This window comes from Abramis brama (genome assembly GCF_963993115.1).
Source record: "Abramis brama genome assembly, chromosome: 7".
Lineage (NCBI taxonomy): Eukaryota > Metazoa > Chordata > Actinopteri > Cypriniformes > Leuciscidae > Abramis > Abramis brama.
The window spans coordinates 18,623,239-18,650,415 of record NC_139969.1 but is presented as its reverse complement, the minus strand read 5'-3'; the positions used below and the strand labels follow the sequence as shown (position 1 = coordinate 18,650,415).

At 37.5% G+C, this 27,177-nt stretch overlaps 2 protein-coding genes across 2 annotated transcripts in view; one reads left to right on the top strand and one right to left on the bottom strand.

Moving 5' to 3' along the window:
- The window catches only part of yes1 (YES proto-oncogene 1, Src family tyrosine kinase), a 32,413-nt gene extending 12,941 nt beyond the window's left edge, over positions 1–19,472 (top strand). Inside the window, exons 2-12 of the mRNA XM_084120373.1 lie at positions 1,587–1,874; positions 4,731–4,830; positions 6,170–6,268; positions 6,974–7,077; positions 7,182–7,331; positions 9,432–9,587; positions 10,745–10,924; positions 11,321–11,397; positions 12,157–12,310; positions 13,871–14,002; positions 17,234–19,472. Of these exons, the coding sequence (XP_083976499.1) occupies positions 1,595–1,874; positions 4,731–4,830; positions 6,170–6,268; positions 6,974–7,077; positions 7,182–7,331; positions 9,432–9,587; positions 10,745–10,924; positions 11,321–11,397; positions 12,157–12,310; positions 13,871–14,002; positions 17,234–17,442 (1,641 nt within the window). The 5' untranslated portion in view covers positions 1,587–1,594 and the 3' untranslated portion in view covers positions 17,443–19,472. The remainder of the gene's footprint in view (positions 1–1,586; positions 1,875–4,730; positions 4,831–6,169; positions 6,269–6,973; positions 7,078–7,181; positions 7,332–9,431; positions 9,588–10,744; positions 10,925–11,320; positions 11,398–12,156; positions 12,311–13,870; positions 14,003–17,233) is intronic.
- Positions 19,473–19,660: 188 nt separating this feature from the next.
- Positions 19,661–26,508, bottom strand: clul1 (clusterin-like 1 (retinal)). Its single transcript, XM_084120374.1, has 9 exons — positions 26,424–26,508; positions 24,049–24,189; positions 23,792–23,940; positions 23,498–23,668; positions 22,797–23,232; positions 22,539–22,661; positions 21,722–21,936; positions 21,366–21,544; positions 19,661–20,087 (listed from the first exon to the last, which is right to left on the bottom strand). The coding sequence occupies exons 2-9, from the start codon at positions 24,149–24,151 to the stop codon at positions 20,072–20,074; spliced, it is 1,392 nt and encodes a 463-aa protein (XP_083976500.1). The 5' UTR covers positions 24,152–24,189; positions 26,424–26,508; the 3' UTR covers positions 19,661–20,071.
- Between the last annotated feature and the right edge of the window lie 669 nt (positions 26,509–27,177).

The following is a 27,177-nucleotide window of genomic DNA, read 5'->3' as shown; positions in this document are numbered from 1 at the left end:
TTTACAAGTTATTGTTCAAAATCAATTCCTCTATGGAGAAAATGAATGGGATTTTTACTTCCGTAACACGACTGCTGCAATCTATATCTTGTTGTCTGTCGTCTGTTTTTCCCAGCTATCTTTGTTCCATGTGTGGTGGCCCTGTTGCGTCTTGTAACCCTCCTCTCAAGGCCACCTGTTGCTTTAAGGCCACGCTCGCATTTCTCATTCCCCGGCACATGTGTGCCTGCTCTGTGCCCAGACAAAGAGGCCTGGCAGAAACACAAGCAGGGACGGGACGTCTGGAGATTATACTGTCATCTCTCTCGAGCTCTGTCTCTGAGGGCAAAGCCCTCCTACCACATTGACCACACGGAGCAGTCAACACGACCTGACACGTATGTGTGGGTTGTTAGGGACATCAATCGGTGACCCAGCTCTGCTCAAAAGACGCTTGTGTGATTAACTCTGACATGTGCATTGCTGTGAAATGACGGCAAGTCTGTTGAAAGCAGTTTTGATTTGGCAAGTAACAGGAAGCAGATGCTCGTGCTGAGGTCTGATTTGGGGTTCCTTCATTGTGAAAACATTTTCCATGTTTGTCATCTTTTTATGCCCACTTTCATTCTGCTTTTCATCCACTTTCATTTGTGTGTCATGTTAAGGAAACAACCTTAATATGAGTTGTGGTGCTCCTGCTCATACTTTGAGTTATGGGTAAAACATAAAAGGATAGTTAAATTCTGACATAATTAACTCGTCTTTCCAAACCTGTATGAAACCATATTTTGAAGAATGTTCCAGGTAAAAAAAAGAAAAAGATTCATTAGTGCAGTCGGAGAAAGTTGTCCAATTTACGGTCACTGCCTCGACCGTTGTATTAGAAACACCATCACATCTAGTTTTTCAGCAATTTAATGCCAAGGTAATATAACAATGTATATGGTGTTATAAATGTACACATTTGTTTAAAAGTTTGGAATCAGTAAGATGTTTTTAAAGAAATGTATACTTTTATTCAGCAAGGACACATTAAATTGTTCCAAAGTGTCAGTAAAGACATTTGTAATGTTAAAAAAATTGTATTTCAAATAAATGCTGTTCTTTTGAACTTTCTATTTATCACAGAATCCTGAAAAAAGTATAACGGTTTCCACAAAAATTGGTCATATTAAAAAAACATTTCTTAAGCACCAGATCAGCATATTAGAATAATTTCTGAAGGATCATGTGTCACTGAAGACTGGAGTAATGATGCTGAAAGTTCAGCTTTGCCATCACAGGAATAAAAATATTAAAATAGAAAATGATCATTTTAAATTGTAATGGCAAGATTACTGTACGGTACTGTTACTGTTACGGCACAAATTACGGTGCTCAATTATTTGTGATCAAATAATTGCAGCCTTGGTGAACATAAGAGACTTCTTTCAAAAACATTAAAAAATCGTATCGAATACCGACCCCAAACCTTTGAATGCTAGTGTACATGTGTGTGCAGATTTCCAATGTGCCATAAATGGTTGCAATTGCTATGATAGGTCAAGATTGCATTCCTTTGGAAAAATGCCATGAGAGCTGGTAAATATGAACTCCTCTTTCCACAGGCTTGACTATGGGCTGTGTCAAGAGTAAAGAGGACAAGGGTCCTACACAGAAGTACCGACCAGATCCCACCAATCCCACCCCTGGCTCACACATGGGTCTCTACGGACCAGACCCCACCCAGATGGGCCAGTCACCTGCCCTGAAGGGCCCCACCAACAACTACAACAGCCGCACAACTGGGCTCACCCCATTCGGTGGCTCCTCCTCTGTCATCACACCCTTCGGTGGAGCCTCCTCTTCCTTCTCCACTGTTGCTGTGAGCAGCCCCTTCCCTGGTGCCGTCACAGGTGAGTGGAAGAGCGATAAGAGCTCTGCCTGAACCTCTGTGAAGTAGCTTTGTCTAAGGAAACAAGAATTCCTAAGAAACCATATCCGATGTCTGATATCAGGTCTGGCCTCATGGATCACGGGTTTTGACATTTCTTCATTCCAGGGGCCTCATTTATAAAACGAACAAACGATTGATTTGATCTTAAATGTAACGGATTAAAGGATTTTATCCTACATCAAAATAAGGAATAAATCGGGAATTTATAAGGCAGAAACTGACATGAAATGGTCTTTGTGTATGCTAACTGAAGATCATTCGTACAATCTTTTTGGTGCTTATATACCAGTAATTCAGTTTATTTAACATTATGAAAATGTAAAGATAAATAGGCAATAACAGTCTGCATTAATATAATTATGTGCAGAAATGAGTAGCATTTGAACTGCTTTTAAATAATCATCTTTGAAATTAATAAAAATAAAAAATAAATAAAAATATATATATATATACATTTGTTTATATAACCTGAATGAAAAATAAAATATTTTATTGGTCCCACTAAGGTGTGACTGATTTTAACAATTTCAACATGTATATATCCCTCACAGACTAATTTTTTATTAATTTCTCACATTAAATATGGCATCTATAGCACCATAGCTCATTCAAAAGCTCAGGGTCACCATGAGGATAAAGGTTGTGTTTGGTGTTTTGTTTGTGTATGTAAGCACTTTTATGAAATCAGAGTTCATGGAAGCCAGATGTTATGTAAATGAGGACACTAACACAATATATCCAGTGTGTTTCATTAAATTAGAATTACAAACTGCATTTGTAATAGGCCTAAATAAAAAGGAGAGGGGAACTAATGTGATTTATTCCTCTTTGTTCAGTGATCATTTCTTTGTTATGCTTAAGGCAGTGCCCTGAAGAGATCTCTTGATACCAAGTTTTGCTCTCCCTGACTCTAAGAGGCTGGGTATAAATGTGATATGTGTCTACAGCAGAAAACTGAAAGAATTAGATCTTTGTGTGTTCTCTGTAAACGGCACAGTTTTTATTCAGTCGGGCTATAAATAGTGTAATTATCACATCATGTCTTGTCACAGGGAAAGCCCTGTTCACGGACCTGCTTTTACAGGCAGCATTTGATCTGATAGTCTTTGCTTGACTGCTAAATCCACTGTGCTCTGATGGAAATCGTCTCCAGGGAAAATCTGGAGAGTTTTTAAGATCTTGTCAATGTCAGTGGGCAGGCAGAAGACAGTGTACCCAGCTCACCCACATAAAATATATTATTTCTGGCATTTTTGAAACTGTTCACATATTGCTGTTATAGTCTAGGGATGTTAGATGTCAATACTAAAATAAATGCAACCAGTCATTCTACAATACTGGTGGTACCAAGAATTCTGTGCTTCAATTTGAGTGCCTCAAACCTTGCAATCAACGAGGTTAACCAGCTTGTGGATGTTCACTACCATTTGTGTCAAAATGTCTGATCTTTTCATTAGTCTTTGCTGTTTACATCCAACCAAATTTTTTATTTATTTAACATTTTATTATAGCTCTCTAATCTTATTTAGTCTATTGTTAATTATCAATCAACAACATTGACAAAAAATAAATGAAAAAGTGCTTGTACTGATTATTTATTTGTTGTTTAGCCAATTACTGGCTGTTTACTCCAATATTTACTTGGAAAAAAATGTATAATGTTTGCTTACCTGAGAAATACTTGAAGATTACATGATGCTATGAGCTGAAAAAAAAAATACATATACATACATATATACTGTATACATGTATAAATCAGTATACTGATATATACTGATTCAAAGGGGGCAGAATACTAGATCTAACAAGCCATAATTGACGTAAAAAAAAATTGTTTTTATCCTTCCTGTCAAATATTGCAAGCATCAATAACAACTTTAACTTGTCAGTGCTGGCAAATGACCATGGTATAAGTGGGGTAATCCACAGCTAGCTGTGCATTAACTGATTTTTACAATTACAATGCACATTTGTTTGTATTATTGATGACAATATTATGATGTATATTTTATGTCACACTTTTTAAATGACTAACATTTATATGTTATATATTTGCAAATACAATACACATTAATTCATATATTATTATTTTTTATAGTTTTTGCTGTGTATCGCAGTTGTATTAAAGAAATGTCGCTGGTAGCGGTATCAACTACTGCAATTTTGCTTTTGTGACAACCCTAATTACTCATCATCGACACTTTGTCTGTAGGTTCAAACCTGATCCAATTTATTAGCCAAACAGAAAAATCGACAGCACCCATGTGCATGCCATACCCGTTAGGCTTCTTGACTTGGCAGGCCTGTGTGTGCGTGTGCGTGTGTGTGGCATAGCGGATGTAATCAGCTGGTCGCCGTCGGCCCTCTGTTCTTCACTAATGGATAATCTTTTCTCGGGGGCCTGTTTAGGTTTAATCCAACCCATTCCTTTTGTCTTCCCTCACACTTAAAACCATCTTAGCTCTGCCGTATTTCTTCTTTGCATCCAACTAGGCCATCCATAAACCATGCTTGTGAAAATCCCATTGTTTATGTAGCCAAGACAAAGAGCGAGCCGGCTAATGATAACTGTCTGTAGAGATGACCAAGCCAGGAACAAAAATCAATGAACACCTCTTTTAACGTATCTATAAATGCTTAACCAAACTCTATTATGTGGCTGAAATAGCATCTGATGCTGTAATTTCAAATGTAAAAAATAAAGTTACTTGGCAGCTAACTAGCCATTAGCGTACTATTATTGTATTGTCTGAGCCTGTGATTTGCATCTTTACACAACCTTTAAACATTCAACCTACATTGATTTTTCTTGCAGGTGGCATAACTTTCTTTGTGGCCTTGTATGATTATGAAGCCAGGACATCAGATGACCTCTCCTTCAAGAAAGGCGATAGATTTCAGATCATCAACAACACGTGAGTTCCTTTCCTCTGCTCATACGCTCACGTCCACTCTGGGGTGACATGGCTTGAGCATGTCGTGCTGCATTAAAGATTAAGTAAATAAATAAGTGTGTGTTTCTGTGTTTAGATGTATATAGATGGATACATACATAATACATACCAACTAGGGTTGCAAAGGGGCAGAACATTTGCAGAAAATTTCCATGGGAAGTTAAGTTGGGAAATTTTGGAAATATTCCAAGTTGGAAACTTAACGGGAATTAATTGGAAATTTGGGGTAATTTATACAAACTGTGTCAGATACAAACATAAATGTAAACATTTTGTTTGGCCATAAGCAGACATGCATGCAATCTAATACAAATTTAAAAAAATACTTTTTTGACTTTGATTTATTTGTGAGTTGAACTTTCATTGATTCTTTCATTGAACAACAAAAAAGCATGCATGTTGAATAAAATAAACATATTCCCCCTGATTCAGGGGTGTGGCCTCAATAGCCCTGCAGTAAGTAGTTTGCTGTGTGCATGTGATTGAGAAATGTGCAGGGTAGAAACTAAACTGAATTTGCATGCAATCTGGTTGTTTTTAACCAAGATTATGTTGCAAGATGCTTTTTTAACACTACATTTAATTTCTCTGTTATAGGCTAACCTGCAATTTTGCACATTTCTAGTTTATTCCCATTAATTCCCATATATTCCCATTAATTCCCATGGAAAGTTTCCGACTTTGAAAATTCCCAGAAATTTGCAACCACCAAATTAATATAGCTTATTTAGCTTTTTTTAAATGAATATAGCTTATATAGCTTATTAAATTATATAGCTATCTTTGTGACCAGTTCGAGTTTTAGCCCATTGGAGTGAGGACCTTTTGGCAGGTCATCACTTCTGACACCCCTTTAAAGGGCTGTTTAAGGGTTAACATTTGGTTTTAGGGTTAAAGTTAGGGTTAGCCATTTAGTTGTGATGGTACAGGTAAGGGGCTTGGGTTTGCATTATATCAATGAATGTCAAATATAGTCATACAAACATGGATATGTGTCTGTGTATTTATTTATTTAATTATTTTCTTTTTTAATCCATCATTGTATTCCAAGTTCGTCGAGGGCGAAATCTGTCTGGCTTGATGTATTTCCATAATGGGCCATCTGTTGAACCACTAGCCAGGCTTAGCATTCAATAAATGCTCACTGCTCAAATTTTTTCCTTCTGTAGCGACCCTGACATTTTTAATCATACACTTCAAATTCCTTCACTTCCCTGCGTTTTTACTGTTGATACTGTTCTGTTTGTGGTGAAGGACATGAGTATGATAACTCGGTTGTGTATTTTGCTTTGGCCCATAGAGAGGGAGACTGGTGGGAGGCTCGCTCCATCAACACGGGGCAGAAGGGCTACATTCCCAGTAATTACGTGGCCCCTGCAGACTCCATCCAAGCGGAAGAGTAAGTAACTCCTCTCCTCCTGTGCTTATCCAATCATCTCATCCCTTCATGCCGTAATTAAGAGAGCGTGATGGCTGGTCACACGTACGCCCAGAGCCCTGGTGCTGACAAACACACCAACAAACACATGACTGCAAGACAAAAGACTCCTTTTTTTTAGTTACAAACTTTACGTCTGTCTCTCTTTCAGTGTTACTCCCTTTTTCACCCCTATTATTTCACTTGGGGTGGGTTTTCTGTTGTACATCTCTGTACAAGCTTTGCACTTTTCACTTTGCAAATGTTTTAACGTATTATTTTATTTTAGTGTATTATTTTATTTGTTTTATTTTATGTATTTTTGCATTCAAATAAATGCAGTCTTGGTGAACATAAGAGACTTCTTTCAAAAACATTAAAACATCTTTCTGGCCCCAATTTTTTTTAGTCATTGTAAAGTTTTTTTGTGTGTGTTTTTTTGTGCTGTTGTCATTTTTTCCTAGTTACCTGGACACTGACAAATTCATTCAGGACAGATTCAGACCAATTTGATTAACTTCGAAAAAATTTGAAAATCACATTCTTCATCAGACTTTTTATTTATTTATTTTTTTTTATACTAGTTTAGTTTTCATCAGAATGCCTTTTATATGTTCCAGAGCATTCCAAACTCCACATTAACATGGCTGGGCAAGTGATTTATTTTCATTTATTTCCATCTCACAGATGGTACTTTGGAAAAATGGGTCGTAAAGATGCTGAGCGACTGCTACTGGTTCCTGGAAACCAGCGGGGCACATTTTTGGTCAGAGAAAGTGAGACCACTAAAGGTAAGTGAATTGCTATCTATCTTAAGACATGTACAGCACTGGTACTCAAAACCAAACCAAATCAGAAATTTAATTTAATCCATTTCGTCCTCTCACTGTGGCAGGGGCTTACTCTCTCTCAATACGGGACTGGGATGAGATGAAAGGAGACAACGTGAAACACTACAAAATCCGAAAGCTTGACAGTGGAGGCTATTACATCACCACAAGAGCTCAGTTTGACACACTACAGAAACTGGTGAAGCATTACACAGGTTAGCACATTCACTTGGGTCAAGTTTTGAGTCCTACTGAAGTTATATGATGTATACACTACCATTCAAAAGTTTAAGTTGGTAATATCTTTTTATGTTTTTGAAAGAAGCCTCTTATGCTCACCAAGGCTGCAATTATTTGTAAAAGCAGCAATTTAAAATGAAAAAATAACTGATTTCTACTTTTATATATTTTAAAATGTAATGTATTCCTACAGCAAAGCTGTATTTATGTATCATTATTACTCCTGTCTTTAGTGTCACATGATCCTTCAGAAATCAGTCTAATATGCTGATTTTGTGCTCAAGAAAAATGTATTATTATTATTATCAATGATGAAAGTTGTGCTGCTTAATAATTTTGTGGAAAGCTTGATACATTTTTGGGGGGATTCTTTGATTACTAGAAAGTTCAAAAGAACAGCATTTATTTGAAATGTATACTGTCACTTCTTTGCTTCTTTCCTCCTTGCTGAATAAAATAATACATTTCTTTAAAAGAAATCTTACTGACCCCAAACTTTTGAACTGTAGTGTAGAAAAACCTAAAGAAACAATATTGTTTATTGTATCTTCTTCCGATACAAATGGACCTTAAGGGTTTTGAGCAAAACTTGACATGGCCAGAAACTTAGTGTGGAGTACAGAAGCCCAGAATACCAGGCATGTGGAGATGGCAGGGTGTTGGTTTGAAGCTTAGGGGTCTCAGTGTGACTAGCGCTAACAGGTGCCTGACGTCTGCTGTGAGAAACGTGTCCCCGTTCACCCAGACTGTCAGTTAATCTTGGCTTAGTTTTCACAGGAGAACCTCTGAGAGGGCTTTTGACATCGACACTTCTTTGATCTTATGAGACGTTACGTGAGTGTCCTGCCACAGCTCTGTTGTTGTAGCTGACGTCAGTCCCCACAAAGCAAAACCATCAGATTCTCCTTATTGTGGTTTTGTCAAGCCATCAAACCAGTGTTATGTTTACCTCAGCGGTTAAGCTCTCAAAGCAGGATTACTTGATATAAACTGCATAACAAAAAGTATGTGGTCACTCGTCTAATCTAAGGGTTTGGCTTTTTAGCTACACTCATTGCTAGCAGGTCCATAAAATCAGTCATACAGCCATACAATCTCCTTAAACAAACATTTACAGTAGAGCAGGGTGTACCTATTCTGTTCCAGCCTAACAATGCACCATGTATAAAGAAGGGGTCCATTTAGAAATGGTCTACTGTGTTTGGTCTGGAACAAGCCTGCACAAGCCCAGCGCTGTTTTTGTTGTTTTAAAGATGTACTTTTGATTGAACACATTTTGTTCAGTTAAATTCTTATTGCTTAATATTTCTGTGGAAACTGAAACATTTTTTCAGGATTCTTTGACTGATAGAATGTTCAAAAGAACAGCATTTATTTGATATAAAAAGTATTTTGTGACATGTGTCTTTACTGTCAGTTTTGATCAATTTAATGCATCCTTGCTGAATAAAAGTATACGGTTGTTTTGGAATAATCTTACTTCCCCCAAATTTTTGAACAGTAGTGTAAATCCTAACTCTGAATAAAAGTACTGTAAGTCCCCATAGCAAAGTTCCAAAATGTAGTAGAAAATCTTGCCAGAAGAAGGGATGCTGTTAGGAAGGACCAACTCGCCATTATTGTCTGTGTTTAAACTCCCACTGAGTAGTGGATTTAATTGTTTTCTGTCAGGCATTTCATACAACCTGTCACAGACCTGAGGACCTGTGAAAAAAACAAATTTGCTGTTCAGATTCATCTTATCTGAAGAATGTCAAGGCTTAATGAAAGGCCATCAGTCCTTGTCTGTCTCTCTCTGTGAGACCCGCTTTGTAGATTTTAATCATTTTGTTGAAAGACAGTGATTAATTGGCTTTATGGCTGGTTAAATGATGAATGTCTTTTGCCCTCACCTAGGTCATTTTGTAGTCTTATTCTTAATGATCCCCTTTTGTTTGACATTTGAATATGGAAGTCTGGATATGGGCGTGTCAGGCGTAATTTACTACAGGGAAATCTAGTCTCATCTGCATAGGGTTTATGATCGTTGTGTTCTCTGACATCACTCTTATGCGTGTGTGTTTGTGTGTGTGTAGAGCATGCAGATGGGTTGTGCTACCGACTGACCACAGTGTGTCCGACGGTGAAGCCCCAGACTCAGGGTCTGGCTAAAGACGCATGGGAAATCCCACGAGAGTCACTGCGTCTGGAGCTCAAGCTGGGTCAGGGCTGCTTCGGAGAGGTCTGGATGGGTAAGACAAATGCACACACAATGCAGAGAACTCAAACTCATTCCCCAAACTGTGAATGTCATATACGTCTGTTATTTTATAAATGCACCACAGCACTTAAGTGTTTATGTACTAGAGGGAGGTGTGAAAGTGTATTATTAAGAACCTGTGTCTTTCGTCACAGCTCTTAAAACTAGCTTCACTGCAAGCTCCAACATGCCACATCATAGAAAACTATGTCAGAAATTCTGCTTATTGTCTGAGTATGTTTGTTTCAACATGCATAATAGGTTCCACATTACTGTTTTGTCATGAGCTGGCAATCTGTCATTGCCGTTTAAGTGGTTTGCTCAATAGTCTGTCTTGGCAAATGTACGTACTTCACCCATTTTGGAAGATTTCCTAAAGGGGTCATCGGATGCAAAATTCACTTTTATATGGTGTTTGCATATAAATGTGTCTTTGCAGTGTGTGGACACAACCACCATACAATGAAAAAAATCCATTCACTCCTTTTTTTTTTTAATCCTCAAAGTCTAAACGCTCTCAATAATCAAGCCGTTTGGATTTTCTGAGCAATATGATGTCATATTTGTATACTGTCTGCCAAGGCAGCATTTTGTGTCTTATGTCGACACGCCCCATGGAAGAGAGGGGTGGGGTGAGCAGTTGCTCATTATCATTTAAAGAGACATGCACCGAAACGGTTTTTAAGGAGGTAAAAAGGGTGTTGTTTTACACAACCATTGAGGAATTTCAACCAAAGTATGTTACAAACTTTACATGAAGACCCTAAAGAATCATACTTGTTAAAAATGGGCATTCGATTACCCCTTTAAGGAATTCCATGGACTTCTTGTGTATATATCTTGCTTTTGGTATTAAAATATTTCAGTGTTCCCACATTTCTTACTACTAATGAGGTTTTCATACTTTTCTCCACTGATGATTTTTTCTGATAATTTCTGATTAAATAGACAAATATTTAGGCTTTATTTTGGGTTTTTATATTATATTTTGTATTTACATTTTATTGTAAAATCAAAGAATTAACACTTCAGTTCCACTACTGGATTAATAACTAGATTACACAGGGTTGTTGCTCTACAAAAACATTTTGTTTTGATTTGCTTTCTTTTGCTCTCTCATTTTGTTCATTCTTTTTTTTCTTCTTCTAGGTACTTGGAATGGCACGACTAAAGTAGCTATAAAGACTCTGAAGCCGGGCACCATGTCTCCTGAAGCTTTCCTGCAGGAAGCCCAGATCATGAAGAAGCTTCGGCATGACAAGCTGGTGCCCCTGTATGCCGTTGTGTCCGAAGAGCCAATTTACATCGTCACTGAGTACATGGGCAAAGGTAGCTTGCATTCTTGTTTTTCACTTCCTGTTCCTTATTTTTAAGCATCTTGACCTATATTCATTAACCACTTAATGAATACAGTTTTGTAACTAGTTTTATTGTTCTTATATTTTTTACGTTACAACCATATCTTATCTTACATTACAAGTTTCCGTTTTATAATCTGGTGTATTATATTTTAAAATATTTTATATATCATAAATATTGATATAATATATGTAATAAATATTCAATTTAAAATATATTTTGTAGAAATATGATTATATAAACATTATTTCATGTTATATAAATTATTTCATGTTCTATCAATTATAATATGGTTCATATCCTGTTTTAATTTTTTTCTAATTTTGACGGGGGGAAAAAGCTTTACTCTTTACCTCTCTCTTTCAGGGAGTTTGCTGGACTTCTTGAAGGAGGGTGAGGGCAAGTACCTCAAGCTTCCCCAGCTAGTAGACATGGCTGCCCAGGTGAGAGAGAAACCCAACCCCCGATCCACTGTTAACCAGCCTCTTCCTCATTTAGTAGCACACAGCTGCCCAATCATTAGTAGCATTGTCTCCGTGAACCTACCAGAGCGGCAGGGTTTCAGTTTCAGTCTCCATCTGGCTGTCATATTTATTTAATATCTGATATGACATCCTGCTGCCCGTGTGTCTCTCCCAGGCACTATGATCTTCATTTCCCGCCTAATGCCTGGAGCACTTAACCGCCACTCCTGTGGGGCCACTTCACTTTAATGTCCACTCAATTCAGCTGTTCACTTAAAAAAGCTTGCTGTTTCTCTCTCACGTTCCTCTCTCCTACTGCGCTCGCTCACTCTCTCGCCTCCTTGAGCTCCCATCACTGCCGCATTGCTTGGCTGAGGCTTCAATCTCCCTCTCACATCTCAGCTTGCGATACGATGCTTATGAAAACCTTTTGGACAGTTTTTCAGTCTGAGATTGTTTGTTAAATTCCCTCAAGAATATTTCGTCCTGTTTTCTTCTTTTAAGCTTGTGTTCATCATCCTGTTTGGATTTCACCCACACACAGCTATTTGGAGCTGCTGTTTTCACTTCTGAATATTGCTTTAAAATGTAGATTTTTAGCACCAAAGCTTCAAACATGTGTGCCCCCTTATCTGAACCCATAAATGCATCATTCTGACGCTCCTAAAATAGGATTTCCATGACAGGTTGATTTTTAGAAGCGTTTCTGGAGGCTTGATTTCCTGTTGTCTTGTCCAGATTGCAGATGGTATGGCCTTCATCGAGAGGATGAACTACATCCACAGAGACCTGAGGGCAGCTAACATCCTGGTGGGAGACAATCTGGTCTGCAAGATCGCCGACTTTGGCCTGGCTAGACTGATTGAAGACAATGAATACACTGCTAGACAAGGTATGGGGATGGAAATGCAATATTAACACTTTCTATAATTCGGCCTGAAGCGATAATTACATAATTTCCTGTTCATGATTTATCTGATTGCGGACATATTTGAAATAATCACGATTATTATGCACTTTAAATTCTAATCACGTATTGCCATCTGACTAAGGGAATTTAAATGAATATAGAAATATTTCTGGTCTCTTTTTCCGGTGCAGTAGTGTGTAATGTGAGCAGTGCATAATGTTATAAAATTATACAAAATTATATTATATTTCTGTAATAATATTCTGCTGGGTTGTCAATGAATAGTGGATGAAGAAAGTGGATCAAAAATAATTTAAACACTATTATTATTCTACCCCTGTGCAAATTCTATTTACAAAGCTTGAATGGAAATCACAGCATATATATTTTTAATTGTATAATTCCATGTTTAATGTGAATTAATGACTTTTTATAAGCACAAGTGACATTTTTGTCACTTTTGGAAGTACTTCGACTGGCGCAGTAAAAAGTCACGCCTGATCCTCTTCCTCTCACTTCTGTCAATAGTGGAAAGAGGATCAGGCGTGACTTTTTACTGCACCAGTCGAAGTACTTCCAAAAGTGCTATTACGCCATACATTATAGTTATCCTTTTTACCCGCTTAGAAAAGCGCCACGTTTTATTTTGTGTCACCATACTTGGTCGTATAACTACTCGTGTAACTGTTTTTAAATAGGGAAAACGTTGATGTGTTTGGTCACTTCTAAATTCATTGCTGCTAGATACCATTGAATATACTGGGGTAAGCTAAGTGCTTTCAAAGTGTCACCACGCGCTAGAGCGATTAAGTGCACGCACTGAGATGAGAGAGGTATGTATCAACTCGTCTTAGATAAGGGAATAACATAGTTTAATATGAAAAAACGGTAGAGTATCCCTTTAAACATTATTATAAACCCTAAGCTTGATTTGAAAATGAAAGCAAGCTGGGGGGTTTTCATCCACAAAATCAGACCTTTACACAAAATATGCGTGGTGAAATATATAACTCACAATCTTTAGTCTGGAACAATGCTGCTACTGGCAACAAAGCCATTGTGCTGGAAATTACAAGGCAATCAGCATCTAATCATGCAGAATTACCTCAATTACTGTCTGAATCCATTATCTCCCAGAATGCACTGTGATTGTGAAGAACAAGTTGACTTGCCATTACCTACATAAATTGATGATGATTTTTCCCTGCAGGGAGTCTTGAAAGCGCTAAGGCCTCTGGGCAGTAGAGAAAATGACACATGCATTTGTTTTTGTAGCTGTTTCACTGGTGTTCCTTCGTGATCGATGTATGGGAAGTTTTTTTTTTATAACAGATTCTCACATTCCCTTCACTACTTTAACTATCAATAACGGTAATGGTAAATTACCGTTGGTAAATGGTAAAACAACTAAATGTCATATTATCCATTGAATTGAGTTGTGTAGAAGTCAACGGGATGTTTTAAAATGCTGACATTTGCTTTTAGTAATAGCCATTGACTCTACTGCAGTAATTTAGAGATTGTGTGTCATTGTTCCTCTAGGAGCCAAGTTTCCCATTAAGTGGACTGCACCAGAGGCAGCGCTGTACGGCCGATTCACCATTAAATCTGACGTCTGGTCCTTCGGTATCCTGCTGACTGAGCTGGTGACCAAGGGCAGAGTGCCATATCCAGGTGAGAAATATTACATTTGATTCAGCAGTAAAAATATATTTTTCCTCTCACTCATTGTATCATAATTGCTCTTTAATTTGGTTTGAGTGTGCTTATCTTAAGGGATAGTTTATCATTTACTTCCACTCATGTCCATTCCAAACCCATAAGACTTTTGTTAATCTTCAAAACACAAATTAAGATTTTTTATTATTGAAACCTGAGAGGTTTCTGTCCCACCATTAAAAGTCTAGGTAACCAAAATTTTGAAGTTCCAAAAAGGTCGTAATGGCGCAGTTTAATCCAAGTTTTGTGAAGAGATATGATCTATTTGATGAACAGATTTAATTTTGGCTCTCTTTTTTTCACATCTAAACAATAATCGGCACATGCATAAGCACATCACATATGGTAAACACGGAAGCTCAAACGTGCCTGCCTGATGCACAAGAATCAATAAGGTTTGTTTGTGTGAGACACACTGGCTTCCATGTTTACCATATGTGATGTGCTCTATGTATGCGTTGGATAAAAAAATCATTATATCTGTTCATCATATAAATGGATTTTATTTTCACAAGACTTGGATTAAACCGCTTGGATTATGACGCCGTTATGAGTCTTCTAAGTTTTGGTTACCTGGACTTTCAATGGAGGGAGAGAAACTTTTTTTTTTGGGTGACCTATCCCATTAGTATCATACAGCACCAGACACACCTGAACCAGCTAATCATGGTCTTCAGGTTTACACAAAATGTACAGGCAGGTGTGTTCAAGCAGGGTTGGTGGAACTCCAAACTGAGAGGCGCAGATACCACTGTGCCCCCTACTGGAGGAGAGAGGCACTGCTGGGTGTGTTATTACTACTCTGAAGGAGCCATCTGGCTGAGGCGGGCATGAAAGACTGACTGGGCACCAGTTCTTTTTTAACACCATCTGTCTCTTCCCTCTCTGCACTTGTCCCTCACACGGCCTAGTCTGTCATTTGTAGTGCTTACCTAAAGCATCTCACTGATGCTGCACATCACAAACCCAGTTAGGCTTTCATCAATCATTCAGTCGTACACTATTAGAGTCGGTCCATTATTGATGGACATCTGCTTCCATGCAGAGCACTAGATAAGGCTGGATTAATGCGACAACTTTGTTCAATTGCGGGGGAAGTTTGGCATAGTGGTTAAAGATCTGTGCTGGTTGCCAAAGGTTTGTAGTTTTGAACCCCAGTAATTGAGATCCTTAAGCTATCAGTATTGTCTAGAATCACATTTTTGTTTTTGAAAGAAATAGATTATTCTGTTCACCAATGCAGCTTTCTGATTATTAAAAACAACGTTTATTATTTATGATTATTCATAGGCCTGCCGAAAAACCTAATTGATTACAGTTTTCTGTAATTTATTGTGATTTAATCGCTCCTAACATTCAAATTTATCATGAATATATTTTTTTGCATTGAATCTCCATATTAATATAGAAACCACATACAGTATTTTTAAATATTTGTTTAATGGCCAGTGATACCAGTACTGATACAATTTCTGAGGATGCAATGAATAATTACAGCCTGTAAATATTATAGTATAATTGAAAGACATGCTTTAAAGCTGCAACTTATCAGACTGCTTTTATTTTCTCATTTATAAATAGCAAGAGGGTGTAGGGTAAAAACTCATGCTGGTTTAATTATTTTCAATGTTTAAATAGCAAAGATTAATCAAAGAAAATAACGTTTTAATATTTCCAACCCCCAATTTTTTAATTACTGTTTGCAACAATTTTCTACATTTCAAAATCTGATTTTACATGTGATTTGCATAGTTCCACTTTCAGCAGCCATTACTCCAGTCTGCTTAACCTCTCGACGATGCTCAGTGGCTTCTTTTTGCGCAAACAAATCGCTCGAGTGGGTGTAAATACCACTAATTTTCATGTTTGTTTTTTTTTGCATAACCTGCAAAAATCGCTCTATTCCACTGCTGCCTCTGTAAACTGCTGATCAACACGTTTGGTGACACATTTCCTGCCTGGAGTTTTCACGTTGCTCTACAAAGTACATCACCCAGATCGTTGGTCTGATTGGTTGAAGGACTATCCAACTGCGTACAGAGTCATTTGAACTATGCCCGTTTATCACGCCTCTTGTGCAGTAGAAAATACAGAGCAGACTCCCCAGACTAATGTTCAATCTTAAAGCTACACTGTGTAGGATTTTCTCCCATCTAGCGGTGAAATTGTTTATGACTACCAACTGAATATTACTTTCTAGCCCCTCCCATTCCGAGGGCGTTTTAACTCCTACGGTGGCCGTATTATTTCAAATCTGCCGGCAGTCGCGAGTAATCTCCCCCTCGCATTCGTCACGGTGCCACTGAGTGTAAAAACGCGAAAGGTGAAGCTTGAATTTCCAGGTATGTCCCTCTTTGGCTAATGTATTTTCAAGATGGATGCGCAACATGGCTTCCGCCATTTGAGCGACTCGCTCGTATGTATTTTAAATGGCAGATTCTACGCTTACATAGAATACTTGATTAGTTGGTAGAAGTAATTACACATTAATGAGCACATATCATTTTGAAAGAATAAAGTGTTTTTTGCTAAGAATCAACTTAAAAAAATACACAGTGTAGCTTTAAAAGATTGAGCTTGGTCTGGTGATAGCCAGACTAGGAAAATATGGCATTTGAAAATGGTCTTTATTGTAGTAGGTAAATAAGTAGTTTGATTCAATGTGATTAAACTAATCAGTTTGATTTAAAAACAATTTCATAGTGATTCCAAATGTTTAGTAGTGTAAATACTGAAGTAATGGAGAAAGTTTATTATCTGTAATATGACAACCTTAATAGTCTTTAGCATTTCAGGAAATCCAGCAGCTTTTTAATTTTCCACTTAATATAAGATTTATTGATTTGAGTTAGCATGCGTAAGCCTTATTGTTGCGCGAGTCATTATGTAAGCAAGTTTAAATGAAAATGGGCTGAGCTCTGAAAGGTCACTCTACATATGCGGCCCAGGAAACGTCTCTTTCCCGTGAGAGAGCTCTTGAACACAGGCAATCTACTGCTTTACACATCCTTTCCTCTTATGTAGCACCAGACTGTCTGTCCCCTCTGTCCTCAACACTCCTGTCCTCTGTGGGTTCCAAGCGAAGTGTCTGCAGTAATTACACACCCCTCAGATCCTGTCTGAGGCAGTCTGGATGCTGAACAGTGGGCGGTTGGACAAACTGACTCTGTATCAACTGTTTTTCAGGCATGGTGAACCGAGAAGTGTTGGAGCAGGTGGAGCGGGGCTACAGGATGCCGTGTCCTCAAGGCTGCCCGGAGTCGCTACACGAAATGATGCGGCTCTGTTGGAAGAAAGAGCCAGATGAGCGGCCCACCTTCGAGTACATCCAGTCCTTCCTGGAGGACTACTTCACCGCCACTGAGCCACAGTACCAGCCCGGAGACAACCTGTAGAGACCCTCTACGGGACCCAGAGACTCACCACCACGTGCTAATAAGCCACCAGGACGGTTCTCAAACCCATTGTGGCACTTCCTCCCAACAGCTCCCCTGCACACTTGTCCTTACAGAGATATGTGGTTGTTTTTGTTTCTTTTCCCACTCAAGAATCAAGTGTAAAAACTCTATTAGCAGATAAAACACACCTTTCACAGCATGGCTTTTGTCATCAGGCTGTTCTTTGCCTGAGGATGTGTGTGTGGTGGAGTTGATGAGGGCGACGTGTGTATGAGGGGGTTTGAAGCAGGACCACGTCATGCTCCCAGAACTCCCCTGCATTGCAGACTGAGGGAGTTGTGAAAAAAAGCGATGAGCTTTGTGCTGGTTCACAGTTGCACAAAATCAGCTTTTTTTTTATTTTATTTTTTATCTATTTGTCTGTATTCTTTTCACCTGAACACTAAATCCTATTGTAAAAGTCTTTCTTATTTTAACGTGATTCATTTGTCTTTTTCCCTTTTATTTAGTTTTTTAGTAGTTTGAGTAGTTTATTAAAAGTGACCAATAACTGTGGTTGAATCGGTTGAACCTAATTGCTGGGACGGGACTGTGGAAGTTAGAGAAAGACAAAAAGAGAGAGAGAGAGAGACATGAGGGCATTAGCCGTTCTGAATGTATGAGAGCTTAAGTTTGCGAACGATTGATTACAGGGGCAGATTTTTTCACTAAAACACTTTTATAGCAAATCATGATTTTTATTTTTTTAGTAGGTCTCTTAATTTCAGTTTCAATCTTTATGAGAGCTTGAATTCACATCCTGGGAGATGATTCATATTGAAAAGCCTTCACAAAATAATTTCTGACGACCAATCGCCATTTCAGCCAGCTGCTAATTTTCAAGCAAAAAATCTTATTTTTGTCTTGAATTATTCAACAGTAATTTAGGAGAGAAACGTTTTATTAACAAAACACCAGACCTGAGCAGTCCAAACATCATTCCTCACGCTGCTGTTGAGACCTGACAAGTCTTAATATCACAACAGCAATGCCTGAGTTTCTTTTTTACACGCATCAGCACCGACACTGCCAGGTTTGCGTTTTTCGTGCCAACACATTTGTAGTGTTGCCAACCTCTTGGTACAAATTCATTGTTCTCTCATGTACACTCCAATAAATGAACCAGAGAGATTTATAGATCTTCCACAGTTTATTTCATACATAAATATTTCAGTATATTTCAAGAGAGGCATGGTTTCTTCATTCTGACATACGAATGTGAATTTGCTCAAAAAATGATTTCAAACAGATCCATTTGTTTTTGACTCTCTTTTGCAAGTTTCTTGAACAGGAATCAGAATTGCATAAAGCCTTTATTAACTCGTTCACCACGATGTACCATGTTTGCTGCTGGTGGAGTCGTTGCATTTCCTGGTTAGGCATCGATCACTGTGAAATATTCAGGTACTACAGATCAAGACCATTTACCAACCAAAGTTTGATGAAATCACTAAAAAGAAAAATGGTACGAGTCTAATGGAGAGGGTAAAATAGACATCAGTTTTTGCACCACTATTACAGATTTAGTCTTAATGTTCGATTTTGGTCTTGTATTTTCTGTAACGGGTTCATTTCATCCATGACAAGGAATTGAATGCACTTGAGATGAATCAGACGGATATCTTTTGGAGGGTTAATTTGTTGATTTCTTCTCCCCTTTGTCGTGTAGCTTTTCATATGTGTAGAGAGAGGCCTTGCTTTTGTCCTTCCTGTACGTGAGCCCTTTGTCCTAGGGACTTTTTTTGTGTCCTGTCGACACCTAAACATCTTTCCCATCATCGCCTCCTGTTTTACAAGGGCTACAGGCAAGTTTGAGCAAAACTCTTTTATCGATTTTTGTTTCTTCGTGTCAAAAAAGAGAAAGTACTCTGATGTGAGGTGATGGTCTCCGCTGCAGAGTTTTAATGACATTGTTGTGAAAATGGTTACGATTACTAATCTGAAGAATTTGTACAGTAAAAAAATAAAGTTTTACGTAATGATTTTAAGTGTATGTAGGTTTTTGTTCAGACATTTGTGAAATTGTTTTATCAGTTGAACATTTTTAGATGGATCATTTTGAACTGGGACTAAACGGAAACATGTGGAAGCCCTTTTCTACGTGAGAGGAAAAAAGGTAATCATGTATGACTTTTGTTGTAAATCATAATACTAGAAGAAGGATTGCATAGAAACATTCCCGATAATTGAATTAAACGTTTATAGTATTTTAAAGTGAACACACACAGGCTTATTGATGCAAGTAACTAGGCAAATGGTTTTGCACTAAAAGTAAATGATTATTTTAAGCAGTGATTATTCAGTAATGCCTGTTTACAATCACACACTGATATATTTAAATATATATATGTTATAAGTACATTTCAGACATGCTGATGTTTAAGTCAATTAACACAAGACCAGATTCAATTGCAGCTATTTGGAACCTGTCACATCACACCATAAATAAATGACAATACTTGCAATAACTTAAACTAAATGGCCCAATGCATAAAATACAAGTAAACACACAATATATAGCTGTGTAATCTTTAGCAGTGTACCCTGGTTAGTATCATTGGATGAAAACTGATGACTTCTAGTTTGATTACACATCCCCATGCCTAAAAAAAGAAAAGAAAAAAAAATACATTGTTAGAGCAGAGTCATATGTGAGCATTAAGGGCAGGCCTGTTCACACCAAGAACCATAACTATATTTGAGTCCAGTCCACCCCAGCAGACGATATCGTTCTGATTATTCTTGGTGTGTGCTGCAGTTTGTCGTCTGTCGATATAAATGCCTTGAGCTCTTTAAAGCAGGATGGACTGTCAATGTTTTATCGTTCATCGGCTTGAAAAAAAAAAGTTCTGAAAGTGCTTCCAACGATATCGTTCCTCTCTCCTGTTATCGTTATACTTGTGGTGTGGACTCTGCTATTCTTTTTATATTTAGAATGATTCATTTAAATTTAACTGTATCTTTATCGCTATAGTTATCATCCTTTGTATGAACAGGCATTTAGACTCACTACATAGTCTACAGAAAAACAACCTGGTTCTTGCACCAAAATCATTTATGACATACTTTTTGACTCGTTCGTCATTAAAAAAATAAATATTTAAGGGGTTCCTTATCAAAAAATCTAACTGTTTAAAATGGAAGTTTATTGAACATTTAGAACATATATAACAAAATATAAAAGAAAAGCAAAAAAGCAAAGTTTGCATATATTGTATGTTTTTGTATCACACTTGAGTGATATAGTATGATATAGTGAGAATTTAGGGCTTCCAACACCTTAATTTTATTCAGGAGTCCAAACAGAGCAAAAAATGCAATTTGGTGCAGATGTTATTTATATAGCAAAAAATAAGTTCTAATAGCTTGTAATATAAATATCAGTTGTCACTGTTTCTCAATAATGTCTTACTAAGATGCTATTTAAATGATTCGTTTTATGATCAAAGCTATGTAGTTTTAATTTTGGGAGGCAAACATACATTGCAATATAGTACAATGATGATTGAGAAAACAAATAAACATAGATCCATCAAAAGCCTGTTATATTTTTTTACTTGCTAAAAAACTATGAACGATCAATTAGAGTGCAGAAGACATGTAGAGGTTTAAGTACAACAAATTTTTCAGCAAAGTTTGGATCATGTTGACAATTTAGAGGACTGAGCAATTCATGTATCAAATATGATACAGTAGACTTTAAAGGGTTAATTATTTAGTAATTTCAAATTTGAAATACTTAAGTCATCCTGTCACCCCCTGGTTGAGAACTGATTTATGTGATTGAACTGAGGATTATTCTCTTTATGAGATATTAACCTGTCCCTGTGAAATGTGAGCTGATGAGTGAGAAGACATTGTTTAATTGTAAAGTGTCTGACCTGGCCATCTGCTTGTACGCGCCCAGAGCCTCCTGTGCCACATACTGGATGAAGGCGGGATCCTGCAGCCTGAGACCCGCAGGAACAGTCAGGGTGAGAGTGGGGGAGTTTAGAATATTCACTTCCACCGTAGTGACTTCTGCTGGAGTGTTGCTGCTCTCCTCAGTCTGTGCCACAACCTTGTTGTTTGGGGTCAACAGATTTAGTATATTTACCTGGGTAAATCTACCACTACTGTGTTTATTTCACTTTTTCTCACCATTGTGCTACGTGTCCAAAATACCAAATAGTATTACCATGTTACTATGCCTAAAAATCAATGGTAATACCATGCTACTTTTTTGTTAGTGTCTCACCGTGGCAATGCTGAAGATGCTCTCGGGAGTGGTGTTGTTATTGGCGAGCTCAGTCACCCACCCAAAGTCGGAGGCCATGTTGCTGAGCCAGCTGATGGTGTCCTCAGTATGATGTTGCACGATTCCCAGCACCTCCTCATACTGCTGCTTTGACGCCTCCAACAGCTGAGAGGCCTCATCCAACTCGATGTGGAGCTCTCTTACATTTGGGCAATCTGGCACGCAATAAGCATTTGACATGATCAATATGATTGGTAAGGGTTAATGGGACAGTTCAAGCAAAAATGAAAAATCTGTCATCATTCACCAAAGACGATAGCTAGAACGATAAAGTTTGGTTTTGTCCACACCACAATTATAACAACAATAATAGCACAGAGGAACAATATTGCACAGAGGAACTGCAGCACGTACTTATAATAAACAATGTTATTGTGTGCCTGTGTGACTGTGGAAAATTTGTAGAGCTTGCATGATTAAAAATAAATGTAAGTCAATGGAGACATGACTTGTAAAAATTAATTTGTAGAGCTCTCTAATCATAACTGTTACTGGTAAGAATTTAATTGAAGAACTCTCTATTTTAATTGTTACTAGTAAAAATGCAATTAAATTACATTTAAAACTAAAACGGTTTGCCATAGTTCTCGAAATCAACTGACTGACTCAGATCTAGTAGTAAGATTATCAGTGAATAATGTCGTAAACAAGACTGTGGTCTATTCCTCACACTTCTAAAGAGCTGGAACACAGTTTACATGGATTTCTATATGGAGAACTATTCATTTGACTAAGTGATGTGAGCATGTGCTCTTACCAGTAAACAAAGTTCCCTGACAGGCCTCACACTTGCTCTGCAGCTGCCAGCACTCTGAGGACTGTCTGCGCAGATCTCTGCACAGTCTCCTGTTCTGCAGAAACTGAGGGAAGAGTTTCTTCTCTGGGGTAAATACAGACACATGTAGAGAGAGAGTTAAGGCCTGTTCACACCAACGGACATTAACGCTCTGTTTTTTACATAAACTTGTGTGTGTAAATGACAGAATTTTGGTTGACTGATCTATCCCAAATGCACCTTTCTCCTTCGGTGTCTTCTCCACAGCATCATGAATGTCACTGAAGGCTTGTGTGATTACGGCCCCAAACTCCTCCAACACATTTCTCCCAAAGTCAAAGAAGGACTCCAGCACATCGTCCAGGCCCACACCCTCCAGAAAGGCAGAATCCAGAGCTTTGTTGGCGGGCTTGAGAGCCAGCTCACTCTCTTTGTCTTCCTGAAGCTCAGGGCTGAAGGCTCTGCGTAGGGCCTGGTCCAGCTCATGTTGAAAGTGGGAGACCAGCACTGCACTACGATTAACCAGGGTTCCCACTTTGGTGAGGAGGTTGCTGAAGGAGTCCTCAATTCTCACCACCTCCAGGTCAGGATTCTCTGCGCTCTGGTTCAACGCTACCTCATCCTGAGCATCACGAGGGCCAAAGCGAGAGCTCAGTCTTTGGAAGAAGTTTTGTAGCTGGGGAAAACAGAAAAATAGTCAAACTGAATAATAATATTCAATTAACTACATGTTCTATAGGGTTATGATTAGGGTCGGGTTTAAGGTTAGTTACATCATGTAATTGTTATTTGTTACTACTATAGCAAGCACATGTAACGTGTAACAAAGACACCGTAAAATAAGGTGTTACCGTGTATTTCTACTGAGTAGTTAACCTAACCTTCTCTCTCAGGGGTTATACTCGGCATTAAAATGGTAAAGGTGGAGGAGAATGCTTTACCTTATTGGTGAAGGTGGCGAATCCACGGCGGCAGCTGTTCGTATAGAAGTTCTTACAGGTGTGCTCAAGACAAGGTCGACATTCCTCCCAGGAGGACTTTAGAGATTCTTTGCACTGCTGCTTGGCTTCATTCAGCTTCTTTTCTACATCCTGTGCAATCTCTGCTGCCCCCTGATGGTGTAAGAAGCCATTTAAGAAGGTATTTAATATTATGTTTACTTTTTTGTTTGTTTAACACCAGTAGAAAAACTATTAGGCTAATTTAAGTTTCTTAAAAAAAGATTGTTCACTGACTTTTTTCTTCACCCCGCTGTGCATGAGAGACTTCATGAGGTTTGCATGTTTCTCTTCATTACTGGCCATCACCTCCTTCATTTCTTTGATTCCGTACAGTGCCTTGCTGACCTCCTGATCCACTAGCTTCTCCCCTTCCAGAGACAGGCCTAAAAGACCATCATATTTCAGGACATTTAGATGTCATAAGATTGTTCCCTGGCTTTAGTGTATTCATTTATGATATGAATCTCTTTAGCAATAAAGGATGCACTCACGTTTGAGAGTGTTGGCTGATATCGGAGGAAGGGTGGTATCAGGGGCACAATGAAAGGCCCCCAGAGACGCCAGTAAAACCAGAGAAAAGATCAACGCCCTCATCTTCGGCAACTTTGACAGGCTCAAAGGAAAAACAATGCCTGTAAATAACAAATAATTATTTAATTTTCTGAATGATGCCGTTTTTAGTATAGGCCTACATTTTATTTTTTGGACTAAACATTATTATTTCCAAGTGGCATTAATCAATAGGCCTACTTCTCTTATAGGGCACTAGGTGGTTCTGAGACTTTCATAAAATAGTTGCAGGTGATTTTTGAAAGGTAATATGTAATACACAATAAAACATATTTGACTTTTCTCACCTTTTCCCCCAATCAGCGTTCATCACAGCAAACACAGAACATTAGTTAGTAGGCCTATTTGGTTCCCGTTTGTTTTTGTTTTTTGAGAACCAAATAATAACGTTCTAGGTTTTATTTTTTTGCAACCATAACGTTCCCAGAACATTTGCATGATGGTTATTTTTAAATAACCCCAAAATTACTTATACAGAACGTTCCATAATGGTAATTATTTATTTTTTTGGTTATTGTTCATATAGTTGAAATGTGATCAATCGAAAAGCGTTAGATAAATCCAACTTTATAGTTAAAATATTAAGCCAATGTTACGCATAGTGTGAAAAGCACAGTAATTATAAATTCGTGGGTTTGTTTCTATTTTCATTTTACGAAGTGCTTTTCCAGCACGTGCTTTCACCTGTCTTCCACAAAACAAAAATTGTTTTAATGGCTGATTGAAAAATGTCCGTTTATCAATCTCTTGAATAATTACTTATAATAGATATAGATGTTAGAGTAAATATATGTCTTGTTCGGGTAGATTTGACAGCCTTATTGAAGAGAACATGATGTTAATCGAGAAGGTTTTGTTTACGGACCAAAAGAAGCATGTCCCGCTAGCTGTAGGCTACAATTCAGTGGTAAGAATTACATACATCCTACTAAGTCAAATCATTGTTTGTTCATTTTTTTATGTCTGTGATTGTGAATAAATTTCATATTTTAAAAATCATAGATTGTGTTGAAGTCATTGGTTTTTTTGGCACTAAAGAAATGTAACAACTTTCCTGCCTAACCAAAAACAGACCTTAAAAAAAAAACTGTTAGCTGGGATCCACCTATTTTTAAGCGAATTCTGTGATGGGCATCGAATAAAAACATTGGATGGAAACGCCAAGATACGCAAAGTCCAAAAATGCCCATAAGCACCACTGTGTGGCGCTACACCTTATGAGAAAACCGTTCAGGTGAAATTCACTGTTTTATGACCTTCAGCCTCAGGCAATACATCTCTGTAACTAGTCAATCTCTGTCATTCTTTATTCTATGCGGTAAGTTTGTGTTAGTATCTTTGTATCTAATCTATGTTTTCCACTTAAAGAGATCCAATTGACATCTAGAAGTTTCTATCTGGGATTAAGGAGGCAGCATGGCCTACATTACGCAGTTTAAAACGTTACAGAATGTGCTATGACTTAATATATAGAGCCAAACAAGTCTTGTGACTATAAACAGATATATATGAGGTGTTATTGAAGGCAAAGCATTCTCTATACTAATTCTCACACTATAAAATATAATCCATAGAGGTAATCCAGAAAAAAACTATGTTAAAAATTCAAGAAACATATTGAAATACCACCAGAGGTTCACAGGTTCACCAGCTTTACCCCATGGCCATCTGCTGTCTTAAATGAACACAACAGAGCCGCCACATTTGGCAAGTTGAAGTCAAAAGCTAATGTTGTAAAGCTGTCACATTTTATGGCATATGTCTTGAGTGCTGGTAAAACAATCAGTACATCATTTTCTGCCATTATTTACGCCTCAGTTTGATCAGCAGGGTGTTACACAATAGTGTCTGCATTAGTCAAAAATAGGATGTGCTTTTAAATCCATAGAATCACTGCTTAAGTAATGAACAAGTAAAGGTAACTTTACATGCAGCTAACTTTATACTGTATGTATAAAATTAGCGCTATTCTGACATCCAAAAATGATCTAGAATAAATGTGCATGCCTAATTGCTTATATTCATTACTAATCCTTTTGTTATTAGATCATCATTAGATCATCAATATCAACATGGCAAATTATGTTTATCATATTTGATTTCTGTCCACACGCCACAGTAAAACACACTGTGTGATCATATAATTCTCGCCAATTAAACGTCTCAGAAACTTAAAGTATGAAAGTATAATAATAATATCATTAATATAAATAAACCATGCTCATATTTCATACATTATGGGAGATACATAAACAGAGCTATCTAACATTATAAAGATCATAGGAGAGGAACTCACCAGAAAAATCCTACTGATGTCTGACTATGCAATGTGATTGATGCCGTTTCCTGTGAACAGGGAAGGTGTGCTGTTTATCTTTACCTGGACGCTTCTATTTATAAGTAGAACCAGAGACGATCCAATTAAAGCATTAAAAGGTTATGGCCGTCCAACATGTAATCCAGCAAATTCAGCCATACGCAATAGTTATATATAAATAAATGATATATATAAATATATATATGAAGAGTTCAGATGCAAAGGCCTCTAAGTATCTGAAATTTTCTTCTAGAATGATCTTTATCAAGCTTGTATATTTAAGTTCAATAATTTCACTTAAATGGCAATGCAAATTACCTATTAATTGTCATTTATGTGAAATTACTGAACTTAAATATACGAGCTTGATAAAGATCATTCTAGAAGAAAATTTCAGATGGCACTTTGCATCTGAACTCTTCATATTATAGGAAACTAGTAACATTGTGAAATATTATATAAGATTGTGAAATAAAAATATGCATTTCTAAAACAAAATCATAGTAAAAGTTGTAGTGTATGCTAAATGTGTTATAGCATACATTTTATTTTGTTCTTATTTTGTTTGGATAACTTTGACAAAGTCTAAATAGTTTTGCATCTATATTACAAGGTTTTTAAAAAAGCCTTGTCAACCACAAAGCATAAATTGGCAACAAAGATGCATAGGCCCACATTCCCCTCACATTTCTCATTAGCTCACCATGTCCTTGTAAAAGTGCCCCTCTCTTCA